The sequence below is a fragment of the Dermochelys coriacea genome, chromosome 26 (genome assembly GCF_009764565.3).
Source record: "Dermochelys coriacea isolate rDerCor1 chromosome 26, rDerCor1.pri.v4, whole genome shotgun sequence".
Classification (NCBI taxonomy): Eukaryota; Metazoa; Chordata; order Testudines; family Dermochelyidae; genus Dermochelys; species Dermochelys coriacea.
In genome coordinates, this window is record NC_050093.1 from 6,741,987 (window position 1) to 6,759,635 (window position 17,649).

Sequence of the window (17,649 nt, forward strand, 5' to 3'; positions counted from 1 at the left end):
CTAATCTCAGTGCTGTAAGGGTTAAAGAGAGAAATTTCTCATGATGGAAGGAGTGGGATCTAGTGGTTCAGACAGGGGTCTGTGAATCAGCACTTCTGAGTTCCACTCCCACTTCTAACAGGGACTCCTAGGTGGCATTAGGAAAGATTTCACCTTCCCGTGTCTCGCTTTCCCCATTTGTAAGAGAAGGATAATAGCCTCCCTGGGGGGGTTGTGAGGATGAACTAAGCCATATTAATAAAGCACTTTGAGATCATCAGATGAAGAGGGCAAAGGGCTATTATAATACCTCCTTGCCACACAGCATGAACCAGTGGTAACAGTTTGAACAGCTGTGCCTCAAGGTTCTGTCTGTAACCATCGGCTTTTCCATCATACAAGAACCCCCACATTGCTGAAAGAAGGGGACTTAAGGACACTGAGGCATGCGACTGAAAAGCTCTGGGGAAGGCTCCCTTTGTTCAGCTGCGAGAAGAATTATTGCTTCAAAGAAGCAATGAGCAGGTATATTCTTTCATGTCAGGATGGGGTCGGAAGGAGCAGGGAAGAAAAGAGACACAATCCTCAGACTATGAAAAGAGCTGTAATGGGAAAAAAGATCTTTCTGATCATACACACAGAGCAAGCTTTTTACAGTCATCTCTGGAAAATTTCATCCTATATGCTTTACTTGCAGTGTTTCCAGATTAGGAATCTGACGGACATTTTCCAATAAAAATAACCTTTGCTAGAGGAATATAATGTTGCTTCTGAAGAGTGTAAAGATCTTGCCTGTTTGATTTTAGGAACCTGGGTCAAATCCTCAGCTGGTGTAAGCCTGCACAGCTCCACTGATTGAGTCCCACTGAAATGGAGCTACATCGATTTACACCAGTTCATGATCTAGCCTTCTGTATTAAATCTTAATAATACTTTATAGTTCTAAAGTGTTTATTCCAGGAGGATCTCAAGGCACTTTCCAAACAAGTAATCTTTCTTAACAAGGGGGCTGTGGCATATGATCCCCATATTACAGATGAGAAAATCTAACGTATAGAGAGGTTAAAAGTCTGTCCCAATGGTCACATAAGGAGTCAGTGGCAGGTCTGGTAATAGAACTCAGGAATCGATAACCCCTTAGGACATGCCTACATTGCAATAAAAACCACCTGTGGCTGGCCCAGGTCAGCTGACTTGGGCTCGCAGGGCTTGGGCTGCAGGGCTATAAAATTGCAGGGTAGATATCCAGGCTTGGGCTGAGGCCAGGGCTCTGGGTCCCTCTCACCTCAAGGAGTCTCACAGCCCAGGCTCCAGCCTGAGCCCTGACGTCTACGCTGCAATTTTATAGTCCTGCAGCCCAAACCTATAAGCCTGAGTCAGATGACACAGGCTAGTCACAGGTGTTTTAGCATGGTGTAGACAAAGCCTTAGATTAAAACATTTCGCAGCGGCAGCATCTGATAATTCATAGGATTTGCACTCAGAACCCACTTATATCAGAGAGAAACTTCACTTTAAAGTGGACTGGAGTATCACTATAAAGCATGAAAATCAACTCAAGAAATCTGGGACATCTACAATAAATCTGACAGCGAAGTGATGTAACTGAACTCACCCACATAAGCAGGTTCCATTGTACATAGCCACACAATCCTCCTAAGCATTCATTTAGGAAATGTCACAGTTGCTAAAAAATTAGGCCTTGCTATGCGAGAAAGATGCACTGGATTTGTTAAACTGCAGTTTTAAAGCTCCTTATTTTGGCTTAAACCAAAGTTTATTTTGATTAATCTTAAATTGATTAGGAATTGGTTTAAATTAAACTAAACATGGGAGGTTTGCATTGGTTTAAAAAGTGATTTAAGTTAAAACTAGTGGAATTTTCTCACCTAGACCAGGCCGCGATGCTCCTACTTAATAAAGAATTTCAGGTTACCAGAAACCTTCCAACTGGAAAAAGCGGATGAGTGGGAGAAGACTGCATCAGAAGTGCACTAGAAGTGAAAAAGTAGGAGCGTACAGAACAACAGTTTCCTTTGGTGAATCTGAGCAAGATGTGCAAGATTCTCAGACGTGCAATGGAAAAGCAAAGACTTTCAACATTCATTCGCACAGGCATCTTGACCTCCCTGCTTCGGATCTTATGACCCTCTGATCTCATCACCTTTGGCTTGAAACTATGTCATACCAGCTGCTAACAAGATAAAGTGAAGATTAGCCCCGGGGGCAGGGGCGGGGGGAGGGGAAGAGGTTAGATATTTAGCAGCTAACTGTTACTGAAAAATATCTTTGGAATGGAATTTTAAAATTCATAGCCGATCACCCTTAGCCTTGGTCTGTGATCCTGCTGTAATAAAACAGCAGAAGAGAGGACCTTCCAGCACACCCTGACCTCTCAGAGGGATGTGATAAAATGGGTTTGGCTGTGCGAAGTAGGAGCAATAGTATGTTTTTATCCTATTTAGGAGGCCCCAACAGTTCAGGCCAAGTGATGTGCAGGAGATAGGAACATACCAATATTGGACCAAATTCTCAGTGGGTGGAAGACGGCATAACTCCACTGACTTCAACTGAGCTACACCAACTGGTGCACCATCAATAGCATCAATCAAAGCTAGCAGGGGAAGGAGAGGGATTTCGAGAACTAACCCCTCCTTTCTGCCCTGCCTTTTAAAGGTTTCATGAGATAGTCGCATGCATCAGCCACAACTCAAGCTTTTATCTCCCTTTCATGCTATAATTAGAGGCCAAAATTTTCAAGCCCAGGCGCCTACACTGAGGACTCTAAATCCATATTTAGGCACCTAAATAAGAGAGGCCTGATTTTCAGAGGTGCCGAGCTCTGCTCGGAGCTCCAGGTGAAAGCCAGACCACTTTCGCAGGGAGACTGTGCAGCCTAGTGGATAAGGCAATAAACTGTGACTCAGGAGATCTGCATTCTATTGCAGGCTCTGCAACTGATCCGTTTGGTGACATTTCACCTCCCTGTACCTCAGTTTGCCCCAATTTCCCTCCTTTGTGAAGTGCCTTGAGATCTAGACATAACGATCTGGATGATGGAATGGATTGCACCCTCAGCAAGTTCGCGGATGACACTAAACTGGGGGGAGAGGTAGATATGCTGGAGGGTAGGGAGAGGGTCCAGAGTGACCTAGACCAATTGGAGGATTGGGCCAAAAGAAATCTGATGAGGTTCAACAAGGACAAGTGCAGAGTCCTGGACTTAGGAAGGAAGATCCCATGTTCCGCTACAGGCTAGGGACCGACTGGCTAAGCAGCAATTCTGCAGAAAAGGACCTGGGGATTACAATGGATGAGAAGCTGGATATGAGTCAGCAGTGCGCCCTTGTTGCCAAGAAGGCTAACTGCATATTGGGCTGCAGTAGTAGGAGCATTGCCAGCAGATCGAGGGAAGTGATTATTCCCCTCTATTGGGCACTAGTGAGGCCATACCTGGAGTATTGCATCCAATTTTGGTCCCCCCACTACAGAACGGATGAGACAAATTGGAGAGAGTCCAGCGGAGGGCAACGAAAATGATTAGGGGGCTGGGGCACATGACTTACGAGGAGAGGCTGAGGGAACTGGGCTTATTTAGTCTGCAGAAGAGAAGAGCGAGGGAGGATTTGATAGCAGCCTTCAACTACGTGAAGGGGGGTTCCAAAGAGGATGGAGCTCGGCTGTTCTCAGTGGTGGCAGATGACAGAACAGGGAGCAATGGTCTCAAGTTGCAGTGGAGGAGGTCTAGGTTGGATATTAGGAAACACTATTTCACTAGGAGGGTGGTGAAATCTCCATCCTTGGAGTTTTTTTAAGGCCCGGCTTGACAAAGCCCTGGCTACGACGATTGAGTTGGTGTTGGTCGTGCTTTGAGCAGGGGGTTGGACTAGATGACCTCCTGAGGTCTCTTCCAACCCTAATCTTCTATGATTATTAGGTCATACATAAAGGCAAATAGATACAAGGGTCATCCAAATTATCCCACCGTGTTCAAGCCTCTAATAGAAAGAAAGGGCTGCATGTGTCATAGCAATAGAGCTGGACTAAGGAGCTGATTCTGCAGTCTTTACTAAGGTAGACACGGCAACTTTCCATTGACACAAGAGGAAGAATGATTTTGTGGTAACCACGTTGTCCCAAGATTAAGGAGATGCGGGTTCAGTTCTTTCAGTCCACAGATTTCCTGTGTGATCTTTGGCCCAGGTGATTTACTCTCCCTCTGCCTCAACTGGTAATGGTAATAATAATGTTTACTGACATCAGAATGGGGTTTTATAAGAATCTAGACAGATTGAGGGTACTCAGCCTGGAAGGATCAGGCCCCTAAAAGATCAGTTCCACTTTCTTTGCAAACACAATATGCTTAAGTCACCAATGCTCCCCTGCTAGTCCTAGGAGGCCTGCTACTGTCCTTTAGCTTGGATGGTCTGAGAGCCTCCGAGATCAGCCAGGCGGTGGAGAATTTAATTTATTTCACATCTTTTCCTACTCCTGGGGGATCTTGCCAGTGACTCACATTTGCATCATTTAAACGGCTTCAACTTTGCTTGGAACGTATAAAATGAATTAAAGCCTCAAAAGCAGCAGCAAGTCGGAACAAAACAGCTCTAAGTTAACCCAATGTGTTTAACTCATTAGTCAAACGCTCTGCTTTTCCATTAGCTAAGCACTAGAGCTCTAGGATTTATGATTAATATCGGAAGCATCCCCAAGCGAGGTGACCTCTGTCTAGACTGATGCATGCTTTCCTCCAGCCTCTGTGCTGATAATTCCCGGGTGGCTATGGGGAAGCAAGCATCTGCCAAAGCCATCTCTGATATTCCAGGATTTTGTATATACTCCCCTATAAACAATGGTGCCATTGACCTGGTCACTGAGAGATCCCTGTTAGGATTTGAAAGGCCTCATTTCCCTTCTTACTCATTTATGGGAAGCTGCTAAGGGGATGGTGATGGGAAATGGGAGAAAGCCACTGTAACAATTCCTTGCACAGCTGCGACGCCTTTCACAAGATAGTCTCAAAGCTCTTTACGCGTTACCCAGTTGAAGCTACACAGTAGCCCCATGAGGTAGGTCAGTAGTGTCAGGTGGGGAAACAGATACATAGATACTAAATGGCTTTACCCAAGGCCACAGCTAGTTAGTGGCTGAGCCAGAACTCTCCGTCCTCTGCTCTAACCACTGAATCAGCGCTCCAAAAAAATCAACAACGACAACAAAAAACCCCCCCACTCTCAGTATTTTTCTCCTTTTTCACAATGCCACCAATATATTTCCTCTCTGTCAATCTGCTGCAAAGCGAGGGATGGCTAGGACTTCTAGCCTGGGGTTTTCTTTCCACTCAGGTGTGAATGTCAATGCATGTGCCACTCATACTGGAAGACTGTGGGCCTATGTCCTCCTCTAGTGGCTGGTCCACACAAGAGGTTTATGCGTCCGCCACACTAACCATTTTAGGAGGCTAAAGTCCTTAAGCTCAAGCAGTAGAGGCCCCTGCTTCAGCAGTGAAGATCACAGATTCAAACGCCACAGTCTACTCAAACAGGAGCAGCTACATAGTGCCACCCAGCGTGGAGCCTGAACCCATGAGCCTGGCAATAAGAGTCATGGACCGTAAATTCACTCAGACCGAGACTCGGAACATCAGATAGTTTGAAGAGTACACAGGTGAAAGTCTTCCACCATCCCCTTCATCCTGGAGAGCTCTCCCCCTCCTTCACAGTCTCACAACAACGCTACATTCGCAGCTCCGGGACCAGCTTCTCAGATGACTGATTCCATAATGCAAACGACACCCTCTTCCTTCTAATGGTTGAGATGACCTCATCCACACCACACACATGCTGGGAGGATCTGAGATTACTACAGAACTAGTGTGTGCGGTGACCCACTAGGCCAAGGCCTGCGCATTCTTAAACAGGGAGTGCTACATTTCTTCACCATCCGAATTATATTTACACCATCCTCCAGTGGAGCAGTCTATAGGAACCAAAAGGAATAGGAATATAGGAATCCTATATTAAAAGATTATTGCTAGTTATTCTACAGCTAACAGTCCTTTGAATAATCTTGTTTTAAAAGTGCATTAAAAAAAACAAAAAAAAAAAACCCCACATATCCACTATTGTTGCAGGTTGTAAAAGGTGTCCACAGCCAAGCCAGGACTTAGCCACAGAAATCACTCCGTGGTGATACCACGGATTCCCCCTTATACTTAGGCTCGGATATAACTGTGGTAATTGGATGGGATCTGCTGGCAAATGATGATGAATGGTGATCTCTGTATTTGCATATTAAAACACTGTAAAGAGAGCAACTTTGCGCTGAGTCATCATGAGTCGTTTGCAACCTGAAGGCACTCAGAAATCCACGATGGCAGAATTATTTGCTCATCTAGCTCATCCTCTTTCCACTACAGGATTCATCCTGGCAGTTTATTCTCAAGGAGTCTGTCAAATCTAGTTTTAAAATGACTCAAGCAACAGAGCTTTCATCATTTCCCATGGGAAACTATTCCATGGCCGAATAGCCTAACCTCCCTGTTAAGAATTTTTTCCGGACGTCCTGCCTACACGTATTAAATTTCCTCCCAGCACTCCTAACACTAATCCTCAACTCTTTCAGACACTCTGCAGAGTTATCACAGCCCCTCTTTCATCATCCTTTAGCCAAGCGGCACATAAATAGTTCTTTAAATATTGCCTTATAAGTCAATCCACTCAAACCCACAACTCTCGGAATCTGCTCATGTTCGTGGACAACTCTGTTGTACCCAAGTTTGCCCATAAGACCCCAAAGAGAAGCCAGATCACGACTATAGAAAACAACACCCAATAATTCATAGCTTTTAACAAATAAGGAATTCATCTAATTACAAGGACTGTATAACACGTGTCTTTCTGATTTGATTGCCATTAATATTAAAGTACAATAATTTTTTACTTTTGTAAAAGATGATCCACAAAGGAAAAATAACCGGGTTTGTACCTTCCCGTATACTACCAAGAAATTCTAAAAACGTTTGTTTAAAAATATCAGCATGTGTCTTTATTTTACTTCTGACAAAAAATTAATCTGTCTAACAAAACACCCTGGAATATTTGCTTGCTGTTATAGCCGGATTGTATACTATTCTTAAGACAGGAAGAAGGACTCATGCAGAGTTGTTGTTTGCCATTAAATATGTTCCACCCCAGAATCAGCTGTATTTTAGTACTGATAGGGGTGATTCTTGCAAACAGTGTATAGTTTGTAAAGAGTCTTGCGATTCTTCATGCTGAAAAGGTGCTACATGTTATTGTTCTCGATTATTTATACTACAGAAGCAGCTAGATGTCTCGAATGAGATCAGTGCCACATTATGCTAGATGCCGACAGTCTCTGCCTCTAGGGCCTTTGGTCTCAATAGACAAGACAGACAAAAGGGTAGTAGAAACTATTATTATCCCCATTTCGCAGAGGAGGAGCTGTAACACAACATTGTAATATGTACGTTAAGACTAAGTAGATAAGAGAAGAGCCATCCATAGGACAACTCACGAAAGCATCATGCAGTGCTGTTAAATATCAGATCGGATCATTTCCTCACACCCACTACGTGACATGGACTTCAATCGAAACGCCAGCTCTGACCATCTCGTGCGCTAGGAAAGTTTGAGCACGGATCTGAACGCTGCAGGTTGAGCCCAACAATTTCATCACCTGGGCAGATATAGCGCCTGATCCGAACACCATGGGAAGCCTGCCACTGACTTTCAATGGGCATTGAATCAGTTCCTTCAAGTTATACGTGCATTTACCTCTATTTGGTTGAGAAACGACTTGTCAAACTTGAAGCCAGGGATCCTCTTTTCACTGCAGACAACTCCCACGTCTTCGGTGTGTTTGCAGTCTGTGACACCCCAGCCATTCGTGGTACATGCTGCCAGCGTCGCCTCTTTGCCAGTACAGTGGACATTGTCCATCCAGATTTTGCCTGAGAAGGAAAGAATAGAAAGACTTGAGACATCAGTGGGCAAAACTGCAGAGATGGTAAATCTAGATTCAGTAATTGATCTAAAACGAGCCTGACACACCAGTTCTGCTAAGTGTGTGTTCCCCACTGTAACTCCTGTCAAAGGAAGGTCTAAAATCTTTACTTAAATAAATTGAGAAAACAGCTAAATCAATTCAGTCTATCCAGGCCTGTGCAGGACCCACCTCAGATATTTATAAACCCGAAACACAACAGTTAAGTTGAATAAGGTACATGTTTAGGGTTAGATCCTGAGATGGTGTAAATCAGCATCACTCCATTGAAGTTAATGGAGCTACACTGATTTGAGGATCTGTTCTTCAATGTCCAATAGCAACCAAGTCTGCATTAAGATACACAAGCCAAGAATTCCCAAAGTGACTAATGAGTCGGGGGCCCCAAGCTGACACACCTTACAGGGGCCTGATTTTCTGACAGTGCTGAGCACCCATCCTCTGAAAATCGGCTCCTTTAAATGCATCTCATGTTGGGAATCCAAAAATCAAGTCAAATTTTCAAAATCTTCCCCACCTTCGGTATTGAAGCTGAATTTAAAACGAAAAGGAGTACTTGTGGCACCTTAGAGACGAACAAGTTTCTGATGTGTTATGGACTTCATGACCTGTTGAGAAAACATGATTTAAATGCATCCGATGAAGTGAGCTGTAGCTCACGAAAGCTTATGCTCAAATAAATTTGTTAGTCTCTAAGGTGCCACAAGTACTCCTTTTCGTTTTGCGAATACAGACTAACACGGCTGCTACTCTGAAACCTGAATTTAAAATGTGAAGCATGTAGCGTAGTCATTTCAGATAGATACATGACACCACACTGATGCTGTGCTCAGAGAGTTCTGCGCTTTGTGCACATTGTATCTGAGTCCCACCGTAATGAGTGGATGCCAGGCACCGTGTCCCGCTGCGGATAGTCCTGTTTCGCAATGTGGAACAAAATCCTTTTTTCTTGCATACCACCCCCTCTGCCATTTGCATCAGCACACGAAGGAAAGGCAGGCAAAAGTGACTTTAATCATAAACTTTCTTGTGGTATAAGCTAGCTTCCCCTGATGACGGCCACTTCAGAGCATCTGGTGTCAGTATGTCCCCTCAGCTCAGTTGATTAGGGCACGGCCTCCAATTGCACATGCTATGAATCAGCTGTCTACATCCAGGGCCTCTTGCATCCTCTCTAATATGTCAAATCCCAATTAAACTTCCTTTTGGAGAGAACTCCGAGTTTTGATTGAATCGTGTCATTTTTTAAAATGTGTATTTTGGCCCAAATTTCAACGGGTGGCTAATGACTTGGGAGGCCTGGAATTCCAGGTGCCAATTTGAAACACCTTAACAAAGCCTGACTCTCAGACAGTGCTGAGCCCCGACTTTCTGAAAAATCAGGCCCCCTTTAAGGCATCACCAGGTTGGACACCTAAAATCACAAGCCACATCTCAACACCATGGCCACACTCTCCCTGCAACAGCTGATGAGGGTGAAAGCATTTACAGCATCACATGGAATCTACCGTCCTAACTCTGGGCTGCATATAGTGCCCATCCCTGGAGTCTTTAAGGGACTGATCCTCAGAAGCACTGAGCATTTGCAGCCCCTAGGACTTCAAGGGGCCTCTGAAATAAAAATCAAGCCCTGCATGCTTAACCCAAGTGACAGACCACAGAGGGGGTGTTCCACATTTGGGGATCAGAAAGAGATTCCCCTCCCCCAGCTGTAACAATCCATTCTGACACCTTTAAAAGTGAGATGTATAGGACCTCCTCGGCATCAGTGCTACTATGTTATATACAAGGGATCTGAGCTGTTTCCTCAGGCCCTGTGCAAAGCCTATGTGAATGGCCATGGTGTAATGCAAGCTCTCACGCTGGTCACATGGAAGGAATCCTCTCCTCTTCCAGTTTTGCGGCTGCTACTGAAAACCAGGGCAGCCTCTGCAACTGCTGCATTCCCTCCTCTGTCTCTCTAACTAGGTTCCTATATATCCCCCCCATCGCCATAGCTTCAGAGGGTGTGATTACACCACAACCAAACACCTGTGGCTCACCCATGTCAGCTGACTTGGACTTATGGGGCTATAAAATTGCAGGGTAGATGTTCGGGCTCCAGCCCAACCCCAAAGTCTACACAGCAATTTTATAGCCCCATGAGCTTGAGTCAGATGACACAGGGCCGCTGTGGGTGTTTGATTGCAGTGCATGTAAGCCCAAGATTCGAACTCAAGCTCAAGCTACACACAAATCGTGCTGACCCAGGGTTCCAGGACCCCATGGAGATGGAGGGGCCAAGCCTCAGCCAAGCTGGGATCCTGATTCAAGCTCCATGTCTTCAACGTAGACGCAGCCCCAACAGACTCGTGCTCTAGGAGTCTGCCAGAAGCATCCCACAGACTAACTTCCTTTGTCCTCTGGACAGTCAAGTTTGGTGGATAGTCAAGTTTCTCCCCCAGCCTGCTTCATAAACAACGGGCTACAGTGTCTACATTTTGGGTGGGCGCTAGGAAGTCTGGGATATAGTTGGTTGGGACTCGGGGCCGCATGACATCACGTAGACGCTATAGCCCCAGATTGGGACCCAGGCTTCAACAATTCCTAGCCAGGGATTATCAATGATGTAAAGGCTCATGCGAAAGCTTAACAAACCCAGGGTCTGATAAATCAAGTTCCAACAACCGCAGGCTCACACTGCAATGTAGACATACCCTGAGCCCATAGTGCATTTTACATTTGGCTGGTTGATTCACCGTATCCTGGATCCATCAACCATGCTCCTCCTCTCTTCCAGACCAAGCCATACTCAGACCCACCCCCACAGCAATGCAGAAATTGCCCTGGTGAATCCCAACTCCAAGGCATGGGCTCCCTGCAGCACACAGAGAAAGAGCACTCACTCTAAGTGAATCAGAGGGTAATGTTTTGTTTAAAAAGTGTCACGGCCTCTCCCTTGGAAATCTCCTGCTGGACCATGGGAGCCAAAATCCACAATGTGGGACAACATTTGAGGTCTCAAATTTCTCTCAAGTCAATTTTAAGCCCTGCTTCCTTTTTATGGGTAATTTTACAGGTGTGAGTGTTAAAGAACGGTGTTAAAAAACTATGGACCAAATTCGTCCCCAGTGTAACTGCCTGGAGTGAATGGAGTTACATCTAGCGTGAACCTGGCTCTATGCTTCATGCTATCAATTATAAAATATTCAGTAGGCAAACATTTACTTATGGTAGATAAGACAATTAAACAGAGTTAGAGGTTTATGGAGCTATTAAACCCCAAATATGATTTTAATAATCAATTCCTACATATAACAAACCAATATTTGCCTTCCTACATCTTAATTGAATGCATATTTGGAAGCCCCAGTTTGAAGTGTGATCGGTTTGACGTCTCGTCTATAACCGTCCACTTTACATCCAAGCCATCTGTATGTAATATCAAGGAGGAGAAAAAATAAACACAGAGAGTTCCATGTAAGGTTCGGCCTGATGAGAACTCTTCCCCTGCCAGACCTAGTATGTTAGTTTCCTGAATGATTAATATAAATTGCATTTAATTACATAATTAGAAATGCAGGCTGGGGCATCTCACAGGCTAGTCCAGAAGCCACTCAAGACAAACTGCTTCCCTCAGCAAAATTTTAGTCTGCCGCCCGCTTACTACCAGTAACAGACAATCCCTTACAATCTGAAGAATCAAGGCACAGGGCGGGAAGAAGGAAGGACAATTATCCCCATTCCACAGACGGGAAAACAAGAGACACAGATTAAGTGACTTGAAGAAGGTCGTACAGTCGTAGACCACCAGATCATGCCATCTGACCTCCCGAATATCACAGACCACCGACGCCACCCAGTTCCCGCACGCTAAACCTGACAACCGAAATTAGACCAAAGAAACTGAGACCTCCGGGAGATTAGACTATGATGTGCCACAGGCAGAGAATAGGAGGAATTGAGGTGCATCAGTGCCTAAGATCCCAGCAATGGCAGGGAAATGGTTAAGTGAGAGATGCCCAAATAACCTTGGCAAGTGACCTGCACCCACCCGCCGCAGAGGAAGGCAACACCCCTCCCCCCCGCTCCATGGTCACTGCCATACTGACCTAGGGGAAAATTCCTTCCTGACCTCTCCTATGGTGATCAGTTAGACTCTGAGCAGGTGAGCAAGAACCAACCACCCAAACTCCTGAGAGAGAGAATGCTCTGTGCCCTGGCCCACCCTGTCCAGTGTCCCATCTCCAGTCATGGCCATCCATGATACTTCAGAGAAAGGAGATCAATGATAACCACCACCCCGAATAGACTCGGCAGAAAATATCCCTTCCTGACCCCTGTAGGCATCTGGCCAAAACCCTGAAGCATGAGATTTTGGGAACATAAGCTATAAACCAGAAGTTAGCCCCAGGTCTGCTAAGCCCTGCCTCCTATCATCAGGAGCTACCTTGAAAGGTCCCAGAGGGGGGTCTGTGACAGCGCCCGAAATCAAACCCACATCTCTTGCATTCCAGTCCCATGCTTTAACCACAAGACTTCCACCAAGCCTCTCCCAATCTGAAATGTCTGGGTACCCTAAATCTCAGTTCCATTAGCACCAGCGGTGGTAGCCTGAGAATGGGGTCTGAGTCACTTCCTCTTCTCCGAGAGGTGGCCCCCTCTAGGCCAGGGCTGAGCCACATCCTCAGTCTGTTGTGTTGACACATCAAGGGCTTTAAATCTCCCAGTTGCTCAATCCGGCCCCTCTCAATAGCGTTAAACTCAACTCAGGCCTGCCTACACTGACACTTAATTCGTGGCCAGCTGGGATATAAATCAATCCCACGGTAGCCTGCCATGCTCCAAGCATCCACGTGGACCCTGCTACCACATACTATAAACTCTGTAGTGTGCTTTGATATATTCCGCTTTGAAACGGGAGTGGATTAAAGCACACTAGAGAACTGTTAGTGCACAGCAGCAGGATCCACCCAAATACTGGAGTGCGCAACAGGCTCGCGCGGAGCAGATGTACACCCCAGCTTGCCATGAACAAAGCGTTCACGTAGACAAGCCCTTTCATTTTGTTTCAATCATTTGCCACCAGAAACCCCACCACTGGAGGCCAAGGAAAGTAGGGTGAACATAAACACAAGGTGGGCCGTAGAGACCGGGCGACTTTACCTTCTCCCTTTCCATACTTGGAGCTCGACACCCACGACACAGCCTCCATGTAGCCCAGCTCCCTGCACACCACATGAGCGGCATGCATGGAGAAGTCGTCGTCGCACACCGTGCCCCACTCCCCATTGTAGAACACTTCCACCCGCCCCTCGTTGTGCTTCCGCTTCTGCCCGGTGAGCCGCAACTGAATCTTGGGGACGTTAGCTGGCTGCTGGGGGGTGTGGTATTGCAGAGGGGGCTGCTCAGGGTAGCCTGAGTAGGGCCAGTGCTCATACTGGGCAAGGCCCAAATGGCTCAGAGAGCTGAAGAAGAACAGCATGATGAAACAGTGGTTACAGTTGAAACTCTGGCATCTTCCCATTTTCAGCCCCTGCGGTTCTCAGGGCCAGCGTCTCTCTTTCGCAGCTGCTGTTCAGTCCAGGTAGGATGCTGCGTGGGTTGGCTGAAATGAAAGAAAAGTCTGTGTCAGAGGTAAAACATGATAACAATGGGGACTTATTTTTCCTCTCTACAGAAGGGACCTGACCAATGGAAGGATATGTCCAAGCTGCCCCTCCTGGTGTTTTTGTGAAATTTTTTTGAAATCATAGGTCTTGGGTTTGTTCCTCAGGGCAACGGAGACAAATGTCAAAACCGCAACGTGGTGTGTGACAAAGAATTGTTTTTCTCCAGCCAGCTCTAATCTGAAAACAATTCATGGAACTGCATTTAAAATGACCAAAGCAGACTAACCTATTCAACAGTCTGACTGAACAAGAGTTTCGCCATTTTAATTCAGTGGCCATCTCAGCAAATGTACAATTCATAGAATACCAGGGTTGGAAGGGATCTCAGGAGATCATCTAGTCCAATTCCCTGCTCAAAGCAGGACCAATCCCCAATTTTTGCCCCAGATCCTAAATGGCCCCCTCAAGGATTGAACTCATAATCCTGGATTTAGCAGGGCAATGCTCAAACCACTGAGCTATCCCTCCCCCCCAATACCAGGATTGGAAGGGACCTCAGGAGATCATCTAGTCCAACCTCCTGCTCAAAGCAGGACCAATCCCCAATTTTTGCCCCAGAACCCAAATGGTCCGCTCAAGGATTGAACTCACAATCCTGGTGTTAGCAGGCCAATGCTCAAACCACTGAACTATCCCTCCCGCCCTAAATACATACATACATACATAAATAAAAAAAGCCAAATCCATCCTTTAAATGGTGGAAAAATACAGGAGGAAACAAAATAAAATAATGTGGTCAAGAATGGAGAGATTTCCATTGCAGTTTGAGTTTTTGTGATTCCCAATATTATGACATACGGCATATTTCCATTACTGCACGTCTGGCTTCATCTATACGGAATTATTGTATGTGGTCATGCACAGGAATCATTTTTAATGTACATTTGTCTGACATTCTCTGGCCTCTTGGTAATGGTATACCTAAACTCCAGCCATAAGTCAACTAGATAGAAGTCCAGTTGTTAAACTTCTTCGTGTTTATAGTGAGTGAAGGGTCGGAAGGAGGAGTTATTTTCTGATTGAGAAACTTGAGCCAGAAGTGGTGCTGAACTAAATGTCAGCTCATTTCCTGCCCCAGCCCTCAGATATTCCACATTGTCATTCATGCAATCAGCACGTGGAGCAGTCAGGGAGTACACGTGGAGGTTAGAGGCTGAATAGTTTCCAAATGAAGCAATGCCAGAGAGCAGTGGGAAAAAGATCTCCAACTCCCCAAAGCAGTATCGTTCCCTGGCAGCAGCCAAAAAACACAGGGAAGGAGAGTCACCAATACAGATGTCTAGAATGGAAGATTGGTCAGTATGCGCTAGGTCTGTGCTACCCCAAAAGGTGACAAAGAGACACGGGCACAGGGAAACCTGGATAAAGTAGCCTTCCAAGCTGCTGATGGAGGCTGTGTGGTCTATTGGACTGGAAGCCAAGAAACTTGGGTCCTAATTCCCAGTTCTGCTACCACACTGCTGAGTGATCTCAGGCAAGTCCCTTCCAGGGATGATAATACAGACTCTCCTTTCGTAAAATGCTCTGAGACCTCTGGACGAAAAGCATCTCTCTCTGAACCAAGTGCAAGTAACAAAGGTGGGTGCATTTGAAACATCCCTATCCTTGACTGGCACAGTGAGGTTGTTAACTATGGTTCAAACGAAACTGGTTTGGGGAAACTAGGGGGATAGAATGCTACGAAGTTCTGGGTTTGGGCCAAATCTTGAGCTTGTTAACATCATGGATTCCCATGAACTTCACTGGACTAAGATTGATTTCTAGGCTATTGCATGGGACTCATCACTGTGGTAACTATACACCTCACAACACCTCATGAGGTCAGGAAGCATTATCTCCATTTCACAGATCAGGAACTGAGGCACAGAAAGAAAAGCGACTTGCCCACAGTCACACGTGGTGTCTGTGGCAGAGCTGGGAGTAGAACCCAGATTCCCGAGTCCCAGGGGAACATCTCAATCACATGACTTTTCTTTTCTTCTGACAATTCATTAAGGGGGTTTGCCAACGGAAGTAGAGTGAAATATGCGTTATGACTGAACTTAATGTGCCTTTTTTGCATATGCGAAAGGCTCCTGGGGACCAGATGCTGCATAAAACACTCCCGGCACATATCCAGTGATTCTAGCGGAGTTATGTTGGGACAGCACTGGATGGCCATGTGAGTTATGAGTTTGCTTTTTGTTCTTAGCTCGTGTCAAAATATCTGGAATAAAAAGCCAGCAGAGCCCACATGCTGATGTGATCCAATAAGGCAAATCTTAATGCCTAAAGTTCACATAGGCAGTCGGCTAGCTCAGGGATGGGTCCAGGACAAGAACATTTAAAGGAACAAATGGCAACCACCCGAATTAGGTAGGTTAAGAGCACAGTGCACAGACGTATAGCTCCATCTTCCGAAGCCACCAAACACCCCTCCCCCCCCCGCAAAAAAAAACCCTAGTGAGGTAAATATTTACAGCAAAAGGCTCACCCAGTGCTATGGCTGAGATCTGCAAAGTCATCCCAGGGATTGGGACTCCCCTGAATCTCAGTGGGAACTGAGCACTTTAAATTCCCCAGGCAACTGAAAATCTCACTCTGTGTTCATAAGATGCTCCATTTGTGCCAGGACTGTTTAATACCTTTGTACTTCGGCAAATCACTCTCTCAAGCACTCTGATCTCCCTCTAAAGAGCTCAAAACACATTCATGATTTAAACCTCACCCCCATGTGAGATAGGTAGGTTTCCCCATTCAGGGGAAACTGAAGCACAGAACATTAATTTGCCTAAGAAGTCAGTGGAAGAGCCTTGAAAAGAATCCAGATCTCTGGACTTCCTGTCCTGTGCTTTAAACCAGATCTCTGTCTCTACATTAACTCATTACTTAAGATTTGATTCTGCAAGATACTGATTCAGCCCTTATCAGGACTGGGGTTTTATCAGTCATGGAAAAGGCTGGATGAATGCCCAGGGCTCTGAGGAAACATGCAGCTCCTTTTCTTCACAATCATGTCATGCTGTAATTTCTTCAGAGAATTCAGCAGGTGAAACAAATATACTATTTGCCTCACAAAAAGTCCCAATATAAACCCTACAGAGCTCATCAAGAATCCCTTTTTAAAAGTTGTTGCATCATACGAACAATGGAGCAACTCAAACATGACCAAAAATATCAGATTCTCCTCGTTGCACAAACACCACCTTTCCCTCTGGAGTTTAAAAAAAAAAACAAAAAACAAAAAAAACCCAATGATTTCAATAGCCACCTTAAAGCAAATTTGAGTCCTTTTGTACAAGGGTGCCAGGAATGCTCCATTTGGCTTGCATGCAATAGTGTGTACATTCAAAGAGAAGGAACAATAGACATTCTGATTGCTATTGGCTGGGCTATTTCACAATAGGGATAAGGGAATAGCTGCCATTCACCGGCCCGAGAAGGTACCACATTAAACTGTACACTGTGTGTTCTATATTCAATGCCCCGACTCCCTACAGAACACATTCTTCAAGCACATTAATACATCCTATAGTAAGGAGAAGAATGTTACCAGAATAGAATACAACAGTCGAAAGATCATTTCATCTATAAACGGTGCGGTTTATCATCTCAATAAGGACACTTCCACACACAGGACCTGATCCGCTAAAGCTAGTGGGGGTTCAGAGATATGCAGAGATCAACCCTGCTGTTTATCTGGTTTCAGAGTAGCAGCCGTGTTAGTCTGTATTCGCAAAAAGAAAAGGTGTACTTGTGGCACCTTAGAAGACTAACAAATTTATTTGAGCATAAGCTTTCGTGAGCTACAGCTCACTTCATCGGATGCTCACGAAAGCTTATGCTCAAATAGATGTGTTAGTCTCTATGGTGCCACAAGTACTCCTGCTGTTTACGGAAATCAACATCACTTGAATGGGAGCAGGAATGGGTCTAGCAGCACATAAGCCCGTGTTGACCCTCAAATCATTCCCAGCCTGCACTGGGACTAAGGGACCACTCATTGAAACCA

The 17,649-nt window shown here is 45.4% G+C and overlaps 1 protein-coding gene across 9 annotated transcripts in view; it reads right to left on the bottom strand.

Moving 5' to 3' along the window:
• The window catches only part of LOXL2 (lysyl oxidase like 2), a 103,089-nt gene that overhangs the window by 61,951 nt on the left and 23,489 nt on the right, over positions 1–17,649 (bottom strand). For all 9 annotated transcript variants that reach the window (XR_005290362.2, XM_038385095.2, XM_038385088.2 and 6 more), the window contains 2 exons: positions 13,153–13,594; positions 7,779–7,954 (listed from right to left, as the gene is read on the bottom strand). Coding sequence is in view for 8 of the 9 variants with exons in the window: in XM_038385095.2 (XP_038241023.1) it covers positions 7,779–7,954; positions 13,153–13,513 (537 nt within the window). In the remaining variant the exon portion in view is untranslated. The remainder of the gene's footprint in view (positions 1–7,778; positions 7,955–13,152; positions 13,595–17,649) is intronic.